General features: G+C 38.7%; 2 protein-coding genes across 6 annotated transcripts in view; one reads left to right on the top strand and one right to left on the bottom strand.

Annotated features, from left to right (window-relative positions):
* Positions 1–8,034, top strand: part of LOC143034453 (epoxide hydrolase 4-like) — a 47,609-nt gene extending 39,575 nt beyond the window's left edge. The window contains exons 5-8 of the mRNA XM_076200557.1: positions 374–542; positions 1,036–1,193; positions 2,412–2,547; positions 5,116–8,034. Coding sequence (XP_076056672.1) covers positions 374–542; positions 1,036–1,193; positions 2,412–2,547; positions 5,116–5,242 — 590 coding nt within the window. The 3' untranslated portion in view covers positions 5,243–8,034. The remainder of the gene's footprint in view (positions 1–373; positions 543–1,035; positions 1,194–2,411; positions 2,548–5,115) is intronic.
* The window catches only part of LOC143034220 (transmembrane protein 62-like), a 68,706-nt gene continuing 60,556 nt past the window's right edge, over positions 7,529–15,678 (bottom strand). For 4 of the 5 annotated variants that reach the window (XM_076200269.1, XM_076200350.1, XM_076200185.1 and 1 more), the window contains one exon: positions 7,529–9,878. In XM_076200269.1, the coding sequence (XP_076056384.1) occupies positions 9,596–9,878 (283 nt within the window). In that variant the 3' untranslated portion in view covers positions 7,529–9,595. Of the gene's footprint in view, positions 9,879–11,854; positions 14,858–15,678 lie in introns of those variants that run through there. The other variant, XM_076200435.1, reaches the window with a different exon arrangement.

Raw genomic sequence — 15,678 nt, forward strand, 5'->3', positions numbered from 1 at the left:
GCATTGGTGTCTTGATTATATTTATTTTGTAGCTGTAGCTAAGTGACCCCCAAATTCTGTGAACTGGCTTGATCATGTTTTCTGTTTATTATTATTACTCAAAGTGAAGGGAATGTGTAATACATCAGAGATTTTGTAATTTATAACATGATGCATTGTACATTAGGCATATGATGCTGTGTGCAAGAATTTGACTCCAAGCAGATAACCATCATTGGTCTCTATTGAAATAGGAATGGAGGTTAGATGGGTTTTATTTATGTATTCATTTTATGCAGGTGTGTGTTTCGACTGTTAACTCCCCATACATGGGGAAAGAGCTGTTAGTATTTCTTCAGTCCATATATATATATATATATCTTTTGATTATTAGGTAAGGAGAAATGCATTTTGATGGCACATGACTGGGGTGCAGTACTGGCCTGGAGACTGGTTGCTACACACCCACATATGTTTAGCCAGCACATTTCTCTCAATGGACCACATCCTGATGCATTCATGAAGCATGTAAGAAGTTGTCCATCACAGATTTTGAAATCCTGGTAAGTAGGAAGATCAAACTTCACATCTGCAGTCATTTATTCCATTGGTTTCAGTATCTCTCTCTCTTTCTTTTTCTTTCTCTCCCTGGCTGCATGTAGCACCTTATAAACAAAGTCATCAAGAAGAAACATTTGAGTGCTCTCCACCAAAGCCCAGCCTAATATGCACAGGGGTTGCTAAGTACTTGGTCTGAACAAGCACAGGCAAACAATCTTCCTGCCCTCATTCAGCTTCCTTTTTCTCTTTCTGTTATCACCCTCCTTCCCTATGTCTCTTGTGTGCACTCTCCCATTTTCTCATTGAAATAATAGTGTTACTTGACCATGTGACTGTATGGGAGAGCTGTACTTCACTTTAGTGTATCATTTCTATTAATGTTATAACTGGAAGATAACATTTATTTTTGCTAGCATGGTACAGAAAATTTATTTTATGCAGATATGTTCTGTGTTGCTTACCATTTTGAATACAAAAAGAAACAAATTCTTTTAGGTACATTTTGTTCTTCCAATCGCCATGGGTTCCAGAGCTGATGTTGGGGTTGAATGACTTAGAAGCTTTAAGTAAAGCCTTTAGAGGGATAAAGAACAATGTTACTGCTTTCCCAGATGATATCATTGAGGCTTTCAAATATAACTATGGAAAGAAAGGTAAGTAAAAGACTAAAGTTGTAACTTTAGTTCCTTGAATATTATGTTGTGTAGATGTTGGAGTGAATGACATAGCATACCAACATGATGATAGTCTTTTAGAACCATTTATTATAGTGTCTACCATTCAGTAGGCAAAAATTGTCTTGTGTGCCTCATCATGGTTTTGAAGACCGTAATTTTATTTGTGAAGCTAATTTTGATTGAATTGATATGACAAAAAGGTAAGGGTAGTTGTGGAAAAGGAGAAGTGAACATATGAAGAATGGTTGGCTAAGAAGAATTGAGGAAGCATATTGATCAATCTGTTGCCCCTGGTCTCTCTTGCAGAAGACCTGCAGCACTCGGATAACTGGGTGGGTCTGCAAGTCGTTTAAAGATACATTTTATTGTCTAAGGGAATGTTATTGTGGAGCATTGGAGTGCATGTTCTGTGTTCTCTATGTAGTGGTTGCATCAGGGGTAGCAATAATTTGTATCATGACATGTTATCCTTTACTACTCTCCTCGTGTACCTCCCCTTAAAAAAATCTTTTATCCATTTGAGTAGTGTGCCTCTTAGTATGCTCCAATTTCCACAATGATTGTAAGGTACTTTATCAAAATCCTCCTCTAGGTCAAAGTACACAGTCCACTCATTCCTTATTATCTTGCAGCATATCAATCATTTCCAATCTGAATCCAAACTGACTCTGTCAGAATGTTCATCTCTTCAAGATATTTGGTCCATTGATCTTTCACAAACCTTTCATATAATATCATTTTTGTGCTGGTCAGTGTTACCAGCCTATAATTTAGTGGTGTCTCCTTACTTCCATTTTTATGGATGGGGATGACTGCTTAGTGTAGGCCTTATGGTCTCTTGTAGTCTCCTTCATTCATATATTCTTATCTGTGTGAATTGGTACCTTTTCCAGTCAGGTGGCACTATTATTGTTTAATTGCAGGATTTATGTATTTACCTAGTTGTATTTTACGGGAAGGGGAGCTATGCTTGTGGTGACCCGTTTTTATATCTTGCAAGATCAAGTTTGTTCTTAAATTCTTGTATTGTTGTTTGCACACACTATTTTTCATCCAATTTGTTCCATATATCTGTCACTCTGTGGTTAAGTCTCCAAGATTTGACATTGGTGCTGTCATTTTAGAATATGTAAAAGTTTAACCTGTGAATGTACGAGATAAAAAAGTAAAATGAAATTCTATTTTCATGGACAGGTGCTTTTACTGGACCCATCAACTATTACCGAAACATCCCAGTGACTCCTGAACCCCCACTTCCCAAGATTAAGGTGCCCACTGCCATCATCTGGGGAACAGATGATTTAGCTCTTGAGAAGGGGATTGCTAAGAGGTAAACAAGATTCATCTTAAAGCATATACAAACAATGAGTTGGAATTCTAGTGAATGATCATTTCAGTGTAAGCCCTGCTCAGCAATAAGATGAATTATTTTATCTGGTAGTAACCAAAACCAGGTATGTCTATAAATTTATCACCCCAGACAAATATGAAACCTCAGAGTACTATGGCATCACCTGACATGGACAAAAGCTGTCCCAAAAGAAAAATTGTACCTTTCTTGGTTTCATATATATGTAATTTTCTCACAGAAAACATAAAATTAAAAGGGGATAAATAAAAGTAATTGGAATAGTGTATTCTATACACATTAGGCCCTTTTCCATTTAAAAAGGGATTGACCAAGTTGAGGTTAACATGTACGTCATTGATATATATATCAGAGGTCCTTGCCCCTTATAAGGTAGGTGGCTGAGTCAAAGTGCACCCCCATATATACATACATATACCAAAGGCTCTTTTCCCCCTTACAAGGGAGGTAGCAAAAAAAAAAAAAAGCATAAAAACCACTTCCACCCATTCCATCCCCATCACACTCCACTCCCTTCCACCCTCTTCCCTTCTTATCTTGGCACCTACTGGATGACAGGTCATTCCTGCATTTGTCCACTGCCCAGGGTCAGAAGCAGTGTTGCAAGACACAGTATATCCACAGCAAGGCCACTTCATCAAATCAGTGACCCCCCCCCCCTCTCCAACCCCTCATGCAGAAGAGAAGAAGACGTGGAAAAATCCCCTCAGGGTGTGACAAAATTTTCTCCCCCATACTCTCTCCCCCACCCCCATAAATATACATACATAGATATTTCTATATGTATACACACACACACACACACCAAGGACTTTTTCCCCCTTACAAGGGAGGTAGTCAAAGTCAAGGGCATAAATCTACTCCCACCCATTTCATCACCACATACTCCACTCCCATTCACCACCCCTCCTTCCCTCTTTTCTTGGCTCCTCCTAGATGATGGGTCGTCCCTGCATCTTGCCCACTCCCCTGGATCAGAAGCAATGCAGCAAGACACAGCACATCCACAGCAAGGCTACTTCATTTAATCGATGACCCCCCTCTCCATCCCCTCATGCAGAAAAAGAGAAGATGGGGAGAAATCCCTTAGGGCTGCATCAAAATATCATTAACACATACTCCCTAAACCCCCACCCACTCCCTTCTATGCATCACAGCATCATCCATACACAACCATTCTCCACTCGCCCCTATCTTCTGTCTTCCTCTTTCCTCAACAAGCAAACCCCCTCTTTCTCAATGCCCTTTTTACTCCATCCATCTCATCCTTGGTCGCCCCTTTATATTCACTCCATCCACCTCTTCCTTCCACACTTCTCTTACTAATCTTTCTTCACCCATTCTTTCCATGCATCCAAACCATTCCAATACTATTTCATCAACCATATCTCTCAACTCCAAATATAACAAATATGACCTTTTTAATTAAGCCATCTCTCCCATCACAGCACCTCAGGGATGAAGTATTGCCCTATCCCTTGCCACACTGCTAAAGTCAAAGCAGTGGAGTGATACACAGCTTTTTCACAACAGTTTTGACCTGTCAGAATTGGTTTAACCACACCACTGCTTCTCTGTATGGCAACCCCCTCCTCCTTATCCACTCATTCGTGATGAAGCAATTGAGAGCAACTCTGGGGTTACATAATCCCTTCATCCATTCACAATCCCCTTTCAATTACTCTAGTCTTTTACTCTTTCCTGCTTGACAGAGATTCCACATGCAACCAAAGCCCCCTTCACTCCATCCAGTTATCTTCTGTCTTCCTGTGAAGGTTACCTATCCACTTCTGCTTTCCACACTCACTGTCTTTCCTTGTTCATAGTTTGCATAGTCCCAAACCACCTCAGCACTCTCAGGTCTACCCCATCTACAGCTCACTTCCCACCTCCACATGTCTCACTCTATCCATTCATATAACACCTGTCATATTTCTCAAATACTTCATCTCAACAAGTCTCTTCCTCTCCACCACCCTTACGTTTTGAATCTGCCCCATACAGCACTGTGGGTACAACCTTCACTCAGCATTCATTCCCACATACAAGTTTCCAATAAAAAATACTCATTCCACCAAAACATTTAGTCACTTACATTACACTGAAGTTCACCTCCACATAATTCAATGTACACCAGGGTCAACAATGGAGCTGATTTGCCCTCACAGCTTCAACATAAGGTGAAACCCCTGCAACTCATCCACTAGGAATATTTGTGAAGTAGATGGGAGGAACTTCCCTTCAGGCCATGTCATTGCTTCATCCATTCACAATCTACCTCCGCACCTATTTTTTGCTCTCTTTTCCCTACTCAACATATGTGCATCAGGAGTTCCCTTCATCCCATCCATCCATCTCATCCTGTCACCCCTCAGACTTGCTCCATCCACTTCTGCCTTCCATGCTCTGTTGGTCTTTCTTTGTTTATACTTTTCAGATGCCTAGACCTCCTCAGCATTCTTGTTTTCTATCCAGTAGCCTTACCTCATTTCTCAGTGTACAACATATAACCTTGGTCTTCTATTTCAGGGCAACTGAATTTGTTGAAGATGTGCAGCTGAAATTTGTTGATGGAGCTAGCCACTGGGTGCAACAGGATGAGCCAGCACATGTCAACAAACTTATTTGGGAGTATTTAGAGACATTTGAAAAATAGATGGACCTGTTAGTTTGTCATAAGTGAGGAATGGGTAACAGTATGAGATAGTCCTGGAACAAGTATGTTACTCACCTCCCTGTTGCCCATCATCAAACTTTGAATGGGTTGGTTTAACGTGAAATACATTTAGATGCTATGCAGTATTAAGATTGCCATTTTTTTTTTTTATAAGAATATTATCTTACCAAGTTATGGGAAGCTTGTGACAGTTCTTCATTTCTTCTATATCATTGGATAGAATTTTGCATTTGTAGAGAAAGTTTGATAGATAAACAAATGGGAATCCATTATAAAACTTACACAGTAACTTTATTATCTGAAGTTGTATTACATGGTTTGACATTTACAGTAATATTTCTGTAGTTACCATTAATGCAGCTGTTGGAAAGTTGAAATGTAACACTTCAACTAGTCAGAATTAATACCTGTCAATTTATTCAAACTAGGGTTCAAAGTGCATGCACTCGTTTGGACAAAATATATTGCAATCATACATCTTGACAAATTTATGAAAGTAAGATGTATGTGCATGTTAAGACAAAATATCAGTCATCTTGACAAATATATTAAGGTAATATCTTTAACTCTTATGCCTTTGCTTTTTTTTAGGAATGTACCCTGTGGGGCTACAGGGTGAAGGATGCTTGGTCCCAATCCCCATCCTGTTTTTCTCACCTCTTACGATCCAAGTGGGAATACTTGGTAGCATTCTTTCCCCCCCACCACAGGGTAGGCAAAACAAGGAAATGAAATTCAGAGAAATGGTACAGGACAGCAACAAAGGGTTGGGGGACAGAATAATGGAGGGACAGTAGTAGTATAATAAAAGTTTCATCATTTGTCTGTGAGCAGAGTCCTCCTCTATCACAGACAAAATGATGTGTGGCTCTGGTCCATAGGGGCACCCCATATAGACCCTAAAGTATCAACTGCATGCTACTTTGCCATAACATGCGGCCAATACCCCAGACGGGGAGTCTAGGAGTTTTCCAACCAGCACCCAAAGGTTTGGATCTTTTAATGTGTGTGGATGTGGTACAGATGAGAGTAAAAGGGAAGAGATAGTATGTTTGTAAGAAGAAAGATGGATGTGTTGGCTTTGAGTGAAACTAAGTTGAGAGGGAAGGGCAAATGTGAGTTTGGGAGTGTAAGTTGGAGGTTCTCAGGAGTGAAGAGAGGGCAAGGGAGAGAAGGGGTGGCTATACTAGTAAGTGAAGAGATAGGTAAACATGTAACGGAGTTGAAGGAGGTTTCTTCAAGGATAATGTGGATGAAGGTGAAACTGGGAAAGGAGATGTGGGTTTTTGAAAGTGCATATGGGTCTGGTAGTGAGAAGAGTGTAGAAGAAAGGGAGGCTTTTTGGATGGATTTAAATTAGTGCATAGATTGATTTGGGAGGAACATCAATGAAGTAGTATTGGGAGACCTTAATACTAGGGTAGGTCCCCTCATGTTCACTTCCTCCACATCTGCCTTCCATACCTCTTTTACCAGTCTTCATTCATTCTTTCCATGTGTCCAAACCATCCTAATACTCTTTCATCAACCCTATCTCCCAGCTCCCTTTCCACCCCTGTTCTCCTTCTCACCTCCTCATTTCTCACTCTATCTAGCCTAGTAACCCCCAAAAAAAGATGTTTTGGAAATAAATTAAGAGAGGAAGAGGAGAGGAATCAAGTAGAGAAGAAAAGGTAAAAGGTGCAGATGGAGAGATGATAATTGAAGAGCAGGCAGTAAGGGGAAGATGGGCAGAGTATTTTAGGGAGTTGCTAAATGTGAAGGAGGATAGGGAGGGAAAGATAGTTGCAGTGGGAAGTGCTAAGAAAATGACTGTGATGAGTGAGGAAAATGGAGGAGAAATAAGGAAGGATGAAGTGAAGGCAGTTGTTAAGATTGTGAGAGCAGGTAGGCACCAGGTCTGGATAGATGCCATGCAGGATGTCTAAAAATAGGAGGTACAGTGATGGTGGACTGGCTGGTGAGGTTAATTAATGTTTGTTCGAGAGAGGGTAGAGTGCCGGAGGACTGGAGGAGTGCCTGTATAATTCCACTTTATAAGGGAAAAGGGGACAAGTGTGAGTGTAGTAGCTTCAGAGAGATTAGCTCGTTAAGTGTAGTTGGGAAGGCTTATGGGAGGATCTTTATTGAGAGGATTAGGAGAGGAAGAGAGAGAGTAATTGGCGAGGAAGAGTGTGGATTTAGGACAGGTAGAGGTTGCGTAGATCAGATTTTTGTGGTAAGACAGATACGTGAGAAAACTATAGGAAAAGATGTTTTTTGGGCTTTTATGGATCTGGAAAAGGCTTACAACAGGGTAGACAGGAAGGCACTATGGGAGGTTTTGCAGATATACGGGATAGGAGGAAAGCTTCTAAAATTTGTGGAGTTAGGATTAGAAATGGAGAGAGTGAGTAGTTCGAGGTAAAGGTGGGACTTCATCAGGGATGTGTTATGTTGCCCTGGCTGTTCAACTTATACATGGATGGGGTGGTGCGAGAGGTAAATGCAAGGGTGGTGGGTCAGGGATTGGAGATGGTTAAAGAAAATGGAGAAAAGTGGAAGGTGAGCCAGTTGTTGTTTGCGGACAACACTGCACTTGTAGCAGGATCAGAAGGAGGGATTGAGAAAGTTGGTGACAGAGTTTGGGGGAGTGTGAGGAAGAAGAAAGTTGAAGATAAATGTGGGTAAAAGTAAGGTGATGAGATGTTCAAGGGGTGAAAGTGGCAGCAGACTGGAAGTGAGCATGAAGGGAGAGCGACTTGAGGAATTGGCTAGTTTTAGATACTTGGGTGCAAATGTGGCAGGAAAGGGTGGAGTGGAGGTAGAATGTACATTGAAAGAAGCGAGTAAATGCCTTGGTGGATTAAAAAATGTAATGAAGATTGGAGGCTAAGAGGAGATTGTATGAAAGAATGATTGTGCCGACAGCACTGTATGGGGCAGAAACATGGAACATAAGAGAGGAGTTTGAATGTGTTTGAGATGAGGTGTCTGAGAAGTATGATGGGGGTTACTAGGCTGGATAGAGTGAGAAATGAGGAGGTGAGGAGGAGAACAGGGATGGTAAGGGAGTTGGGAGATAGGGTGGATGAAAGAGTATTGGGATGGTTTGGACACATAGAAAGAATGAGTGAAAAAAGGCTAGTAAGAGGTATGGAAGGCAGATGTGGAGGGAGTGTACATGAGGGGGCAACCTAGGATGAGATGGATGGATGGGGAAGAGGGGAATGTCTGTTGAGGAAGGACAGGAGTGGACAGAAGACAGGGGTGAATGGAGAATGGTTGTATATGGATGATGATGTGATGCATGAGGTGGAATGGATAGGGGGTGAGGTAGTATGTGTGAGGAAAATTTTACGCAGCCCGAAGGGATTTCTCCTTTTCTGCGGAAGGAGAGGGGGAGTTGCCTATTGTGGATGTGCTGTGTCTTGCGACACTGCCTCTGACCCAGGGCAGTGGATGAGATGCAGGGATGACCCGTCATCCAGGTGGTGCCAAGATAAGATCCTAGATATGGATCAAAAGGTCTCCTGTCGGCATGCTCCGCCTTTGTAATCCTTTGGAGGGGAATGGAGTGTATTTAGGGATGGAATGGGTGGGAATAGTTTTTATGCCTTTTTCTTTTTGGTCACCTCCCTTGTATGGGGGAAAAAGCCTTTGGTATATTTATGTTTGTACATATATATATCAAGGCTTTTTCCCTCTTACAAGGGAGGTAGCCAAAAAGAAAAAGGAATAAAATCATTCCCACCCATTCCATCCCTAAATACACTCCACTCCCCTCCACCCTCCCTCCCATCTTAGCACCTCCTGGATGACGGGTCATCCCTGCACCTTGTCCACTGCCCTGGGTCAGAGGCAGTGTCGCAAAGCACAGCACATCCACAACAAGGCCGCTTCATCAAAATGTATGTTTGTAATATCTTTAACTCCAAGTGCAACAGTGCTTCATGTTAAAAAACTTGTACATGGTAGCATTGAAAGTACACTAGGTTAATGAATGAAAAATAGGTTATCAAATACCACCACACCTATGTTTTGTAGTTTAGTGAGGAGTTCAGCAAGTTCATTTCTTGTGCATTGCATGGCAAAACTAAAACTCCAAGCAAGTTCTGTGTAAAGAAAAGGTCAGAACCTAAACTTTTCTCATTAAAATTCACAAATTTAAGGATCAAAATTGTTAATGGACAAGTACAATGACATTGCTGAACTTGACAAACAAATTAATGACCTAGATGAAAAGACAAGAATATAAAGCCATTGTTTCATAAATTATTGTAAATTATTTTCTTAAGTTTCTCTGTTCTACTGGACCAATGTACAAGTGCCTTAATTTAAGATTAAAGATAACTATATTGTGTAGTGGTGTTTGAAGATATCACAGTCTCGGATTCCTCTAAGGGTTATGTTAAAATGTATTGAACTAATAATAAAGCAATGTTGACTTAATATGGTTTCAGTAAATGTTATATTCCAAATTCCATTTCTGATGGCACACAAGACCCATGGGCATACAAAACTCGCCTTTGCCATCAGTAAGGAATACACTGCTCTAGCAAGTTTATTGAAAGTTAGGGGCCAGATCATGGCAAAACTTGAAAAATCATAAAAATTTGTAACCTTCCTGTAACATCTGGAAAAAAAAAAAATCATTATGATGATGTCTGGCCCATTTACCATTCCTTTTAAAGGTCAGTAATTCATATAAAAGTTATACAACACTAATTGAAAAGCAATAAGACAAAACTATGGTGAGACACCAATATGTGCAGGGCAGTAATATGGGAAAGAACTGAGTGTAAGTGGTAGAGCAGGAAAGGGAAGGAAGATGGCACAAGGGAAGTAGGGTAGGGTAGACAGCAAGATGTAATACAATGCAGCTTGTCAATGTGAAATGAGGAAGGGGACAAATGGGCCCTGGACGTTGGAAGGGGTGTCAACACAAGGTGTAAAGAACACACAGACGAAGTAGAACAGGGGAGCAGAGGTGTCAACAGCAGAAATATAGATAATAGGAGCTCAATGGAAAGACAACTGCTTTTATGAATTTAATGAGGGAGGAGATGACAACCTCCCCCGACTGGTAAATCTAGAGAAACTAAAAAATGAACGAAGCATGGGAGGTTAGGTTTAACCAATTAACACTAGTTACACAAAGAGTTGATAAACTGGAAGAACTAAAGGAGAATCGAAACCTAACTAAAGAAATAGAATTAGAAAGACAGTTAAAAGAAGTAAAGGATGAGAATGGGGAATTAAAGAAGAATAATACAGAGAATAGAGTCCATAGCAAAAGAAGCACAGGGTTGGAAAAAAGTCCAAGAGAACAACACAATTGTATTTAGAGATATAGTGACACAGCAGATGAAAGAACAAACTAAGGGCACAGTTATTAAAGTGATGAGAGAGAAGGAGAATATAGTAAGAGACTTAGCAGACAAAAAGAAACGTATAATTATATTAGGGATGGAAGAGAAGCATAATCCAAATAGGACTACAAGAGTAAAAGAGAAGGAAAAGGTAAACAAGATATTAGTTCAAGAGGATAAAAAAGAAATTGAAGAAATATATAGAATAGAGAAATACAATACAGATAGGACCAGACCAATTAAGGTTAAATTAAGGTCACAAACAACAGCAGAGAATATCTTAGCAAAAACAGGGAATTTAGCAAACGGTGATCAATATAAACAGGTATGGATAAAAAAGAGAAATGAATAAAGAGGATGAGAAAACAAAAAGACAAAAAAATGAGAAAACAATCAAAGAGAAATTCTACTGGAGAGTAGTTGATATGAAAGCGAGGAAATGGTTCATAGCAGAGAAAAATGGAAGGGAAACAGAAAACATGATGGAAGTAGCAGAAAATTAAAAGTGTCTTACACAAATATAGATGGCTTAATAACACGCTTGAACGAACTGAATGATTACCTGAAGGAAAAAGAACTGGACATAATGGGAATTGTAGAGACAAAATTGAAAGGTCTACTACCACCCAACAGTGTAGGACATGGTGCATATAATTATTGGATTAGAAACAGAGGTAAAACAAGGGGGTGGAGTTATGTTTGTGACTAAGAAGGATATAAATGTGAGGAATGTCACATATAGAAAGAATAGAGTAGAGATGATTATGATGGAATTGGAGGACAGGGATGGGAAGACCAGGAAGTTTGTAGTAAATTATGTGCCTCCTAAAACGGCTTCGTGGAAAGAGAGAAAACACAAAAATATGTTAGAAGACACAAGGATATCACTAAGATAATGGAAGATAGAGGAAGAATAGTTATAATGGATGACTTTTAATTGTAAAGAAATCTGCCAGGAAGAGATGACAGTGAAGGGTGGAGATGACCTATGGGGAAGTATACTACTTGATATGATTATTATAGAACATACAATGGATACAAGAGAATACTAGGTATAGAAATGAGGAAGAACCATTGAGACTAGACCTAATAATCACATCAGAACACGAAATAGTGGGCAAGATTGAATATAAGACACCAATAAGTAAAAGTGACCACATATTGGTTGAACTGGAACTAAATGAGGAAAAATACATGAAAAAAAAAATTATCAATATAGAAAGGGAAGATTGATGTATGATTTTTTTTTTTTTTTTTTTTTTTTTTTTTAATAAGAGAATTCTTTCCAAAAGCAGACTGGGAAAGAATACATATGGAAGAAACAACAGTAGAAGAGAAATGGAATATTTTGACAAAAATTTATAAAGGAGTGGAAAAGTATGTTCCAAGACAAATGCAAGAAAAAGAATATGTAAAGGGCTGGTACAACAAAAGATGTAGGGAGTTAAAAGACAAAAGGGATAAAGCTTGGATAAAATGGAAAGAAAACAAAAGACCTGAAAAATGGAAAATATATACTAGTGTGCAGAGAAGTAAAGATAAGATAGGTAAAAGATGTCACAGAAAAATGTAAAGATCAACCAAAACTATTTTACAGATTTGTAAACAACTGAAAAACAAATAAGAATTAGAGAAACTACAACAAGGAGTTGAATACACAGAGCAAATAGAAATGGCAGAAATTATGAACAAGCATTTTAAATCGGTGTTTACGAGGGAGAACATACAACCTAGAGACATCGAGTGGGAGAAGAAAGAGATAGAAGTATCAAGGAATGAAATAATGAATCACTTGAGTAATCTCGATGTCAGAAAATCGCATGGGCCAGATGAAATGGCAAACTGGATTTTGAGAGAATACAGGAGTGAACTAACAGACAAAATACATAGTCTAATAAACAGTTCATTGAAAGAAGGAAAAGTTCCAAAAGATTGGAAAAGAACAAATACAGTACCAATATATAAAGGGGGAAACAAGGAAGACCCTACTAACTATAGACTGGTCTCTCTTACAAGTATGATAGCTAAAATATGTGAATGATCAAAATTAGATGGCTAAGGCATTTGGAAAAAAACAACTTACTAAATCCAAGGCAATTTGGATTTAGACAAGGATGATCATGTGTCACAAACTTAATGTGTTTCTATTCGAGGCTAATAGATGTAATACAAGAAAGAGATGGATGGGCTGATTGTGCATTTCTAGACCTGAAAAAAGCTTTTGATAAGGTGCCACATAAGAAGTTGCTAAAGAAATTAGAAACTGCAGGAGGAATACAGGGCAAACTACTGAAGTGAATGGAAGACTTCTTGAGGTGTAAGAGACAAAAACTCTAATTGGGATGAAGTGATAAGTGGTGTTCCACAAGGAACGGTTCTGGCCCCAATAATGTTTGCTTTATATTAATGATATGGATAAAGGAATTGAAAGTTATATAAGCTTTTGTGCAGATGATACAAAATTTTTGAAAAAGTGAACACTGAAGAAGATTGTGAGTCGCTACAGAGTGATCTCAATAAAGTATGGGAATGGAGTAGGAAGTGGGAGATGGAATTCAGTATTAAGAAGTGTAGTATAATGGAATTTGGAAGAAGCAAAAAAAGAATAGTGGGATCATATAAATTGGGAGAAGAAATTAGAAAAGGAGAAAATGAGAAGGACCTGGGAGTCATTATTATGAATAATATGTCACCTGAGAAACAAATAACCAAAATTTTTGCAGAAACTTATAATTTAATAAGAACAATCAAAGTGGCATTTACATACCTGGACGAAGAAATGGTGAAGAAAATACTAGTCACTTTGATAAGACCAAGATTGGAATATGCAGCGATGACGTGGTCACCAAGTACAAAAAAATGTATAACAAAACTCGAAAGAATACAAAGAGCAATTACAAAATTGGCACCAACACTCTCAGAACTATTATATGAGGAGAGACTAGCAAAACTTGAGCTACAGACATTAGAGCAAAGAAGAGAGGAGACTTGATAACTATTTATAGAATCATGAAAGGTATAGAAACTATTGATAGAGAGGATCTAAAATGGGATAGTAGAAATACAAGAGGACACAGAACGAAAATCAAGAAAGACAGTTATAGAAGAGACCTGAAAAAAATGGCTTTCCCCACAAAGTAATAGATGTTTGGAACAAGTCAGAGTGGTGTGTGCAAAAACAATACATGAATTTAAAAACAGTCTAGCTAATATGTACGAGCATAGCTCTCCTTCCCGTAAAATACAACTAGGTAAATAAACACACACACATCAAAATTCACAATAGAATATCAGGACAATATAAAATTGGAACCAAGGAGGTTAAGAAGGAGAGATCCGAAAAAGATTTGGGTGTAATTATCTCAAACGACTTGTCCTATGATAAACAGATAAACAAAATTGTTGGAGAATCTTACAACTTGCTAAGATCGATAAAAGTGGCATTTTTATATTTGGATGAAAAAATTATTAAAAAAATATTGGTCACACTGATAAGGCCTAGACTAGAATATGCAGCGACATTGTGGTCACCCAGTACCAAAAAGAATATAAAGAAAATAGAAAGAATCCAGAGAGCAGCCACAAAAATGGCAACCGCACTTGCAAACTTGTCATATGAGGAGAGATTGGCTAAACTGAAGTTACCAACTCTGGAGCAAAGAAGAGAGAGAGGTGACCTACTGACCATCTACAGAATCATGAAGGGCAAAGAAATACTCGATAGAGAGGACTTGTTAAACTGGGACAAGAGAAGCACAAGAGGACATGGAAAGAAAATAAAAAAACATAGCTACAGAAGAGATCTGAAGAAAAACAGTTTTCCACATAGGGTGGTGGACACTTGGAACAAACTGGACAATGAAATAGTGTGCGCAAAATCCATTTGTGAGTTTAAGAGCAAACTAGACACTGTAAGATACAAAGGCGGGACACCACAAGCGTAGCTCCCCTTCCCACAAAATACAACTAGGTAAATACACACACACAATCACAAAAAAATATCCCTCCATCTTAATGTAATATAATAAGCACTATAAAGTACTACTGGTAGTTTTCTCATCTTGATGAATACCAAATACTCAGTGATAAAAGTAACAATATTGTTCTTAGTGGTCCACAGAGAACAATACTGTCGAAACACACCCAAGCAATAATGGCCTTAATTTGTGTGAGAATTATGATGATGTAAAGGAACCAAAGGCAACACTGACATATTGCCTTCCACTTACGACTGCTGCTCATCCTGTATGAAAGGTAAAGCAGATATGAGTAATTATAATTGGAATCTTTATGAAATGCTATTAAAATGAAAAAATAATTTAATGTTATTTATCTCCATCCTACACCATGAGAAGAGCTGGTTTTAAACATGTATTAACTCTATTTGTGCCCAAGGAAGACTTCATTTGTGGCAGCTATTACTTTAACCTCTTCAATACAAATCAAATCCTTGTGCACAGTGTACTGGTGCCTGATGTATGACGATTTGATGATGCATCACAATATGTGCATTATAAAATATAAAGTTACAGCTGTCTTTCACCTTGAATGTTGATAATCACAGAAAACTTCAAGCCTGTTCACTGAATATGAGGGTCACTTAGATAAAACTACAAAATAAATATAATCAGGACATGAATGCTGGCATCCTCACATACCCACTTGTGCCTCATGACACTGACATTGGTATCATTGTATGCTAAGGATGAATTGTTTTAATTTCCATGACACCCCATCTGCAGTAATTGGTTGTTATGGATTGTAGTTTACTGGTATTTGCCTGATTGTAGCATACAGTAAAGGAGCAATACTCATTGGGTCCTTTTTCGTACTCTCCAATTTTTCATACTTGTCTCAAATTCATGTACAGTTTTCCAACTTAATCTACATCCTTGATTTCTGATTATCGTATTTAGATTTGAATTCTTTGTTTCTTTGGGGCATGAGTATATACCTTTTGATTTGGCTACCTCCCTTGGAATAGAGGGCTCTTCCCCCCCCCTTGCAAGGGAGGTAGCCAAAGTCAAAAGGCATAATTCCACTCCTATCCATTTCATCCCTACC

The sequence above is a fragment of the Oratosquilla oratoria genome, chromosome 1 (assembly GCF_046742065.1).
Source record: "Oratosquilla oratoria isolate Oo_2021 chromosome 1, ASM4674206v1, whole genome shotgun sequence".
In the NCBI taxonomy this organism is placed as follows: Eukaryota; Metazoa; Arthropoda; class Malacostraca; order Stomatopoda; family Squillidae; genus Oratosquilla; species Oratosquilla oratoria.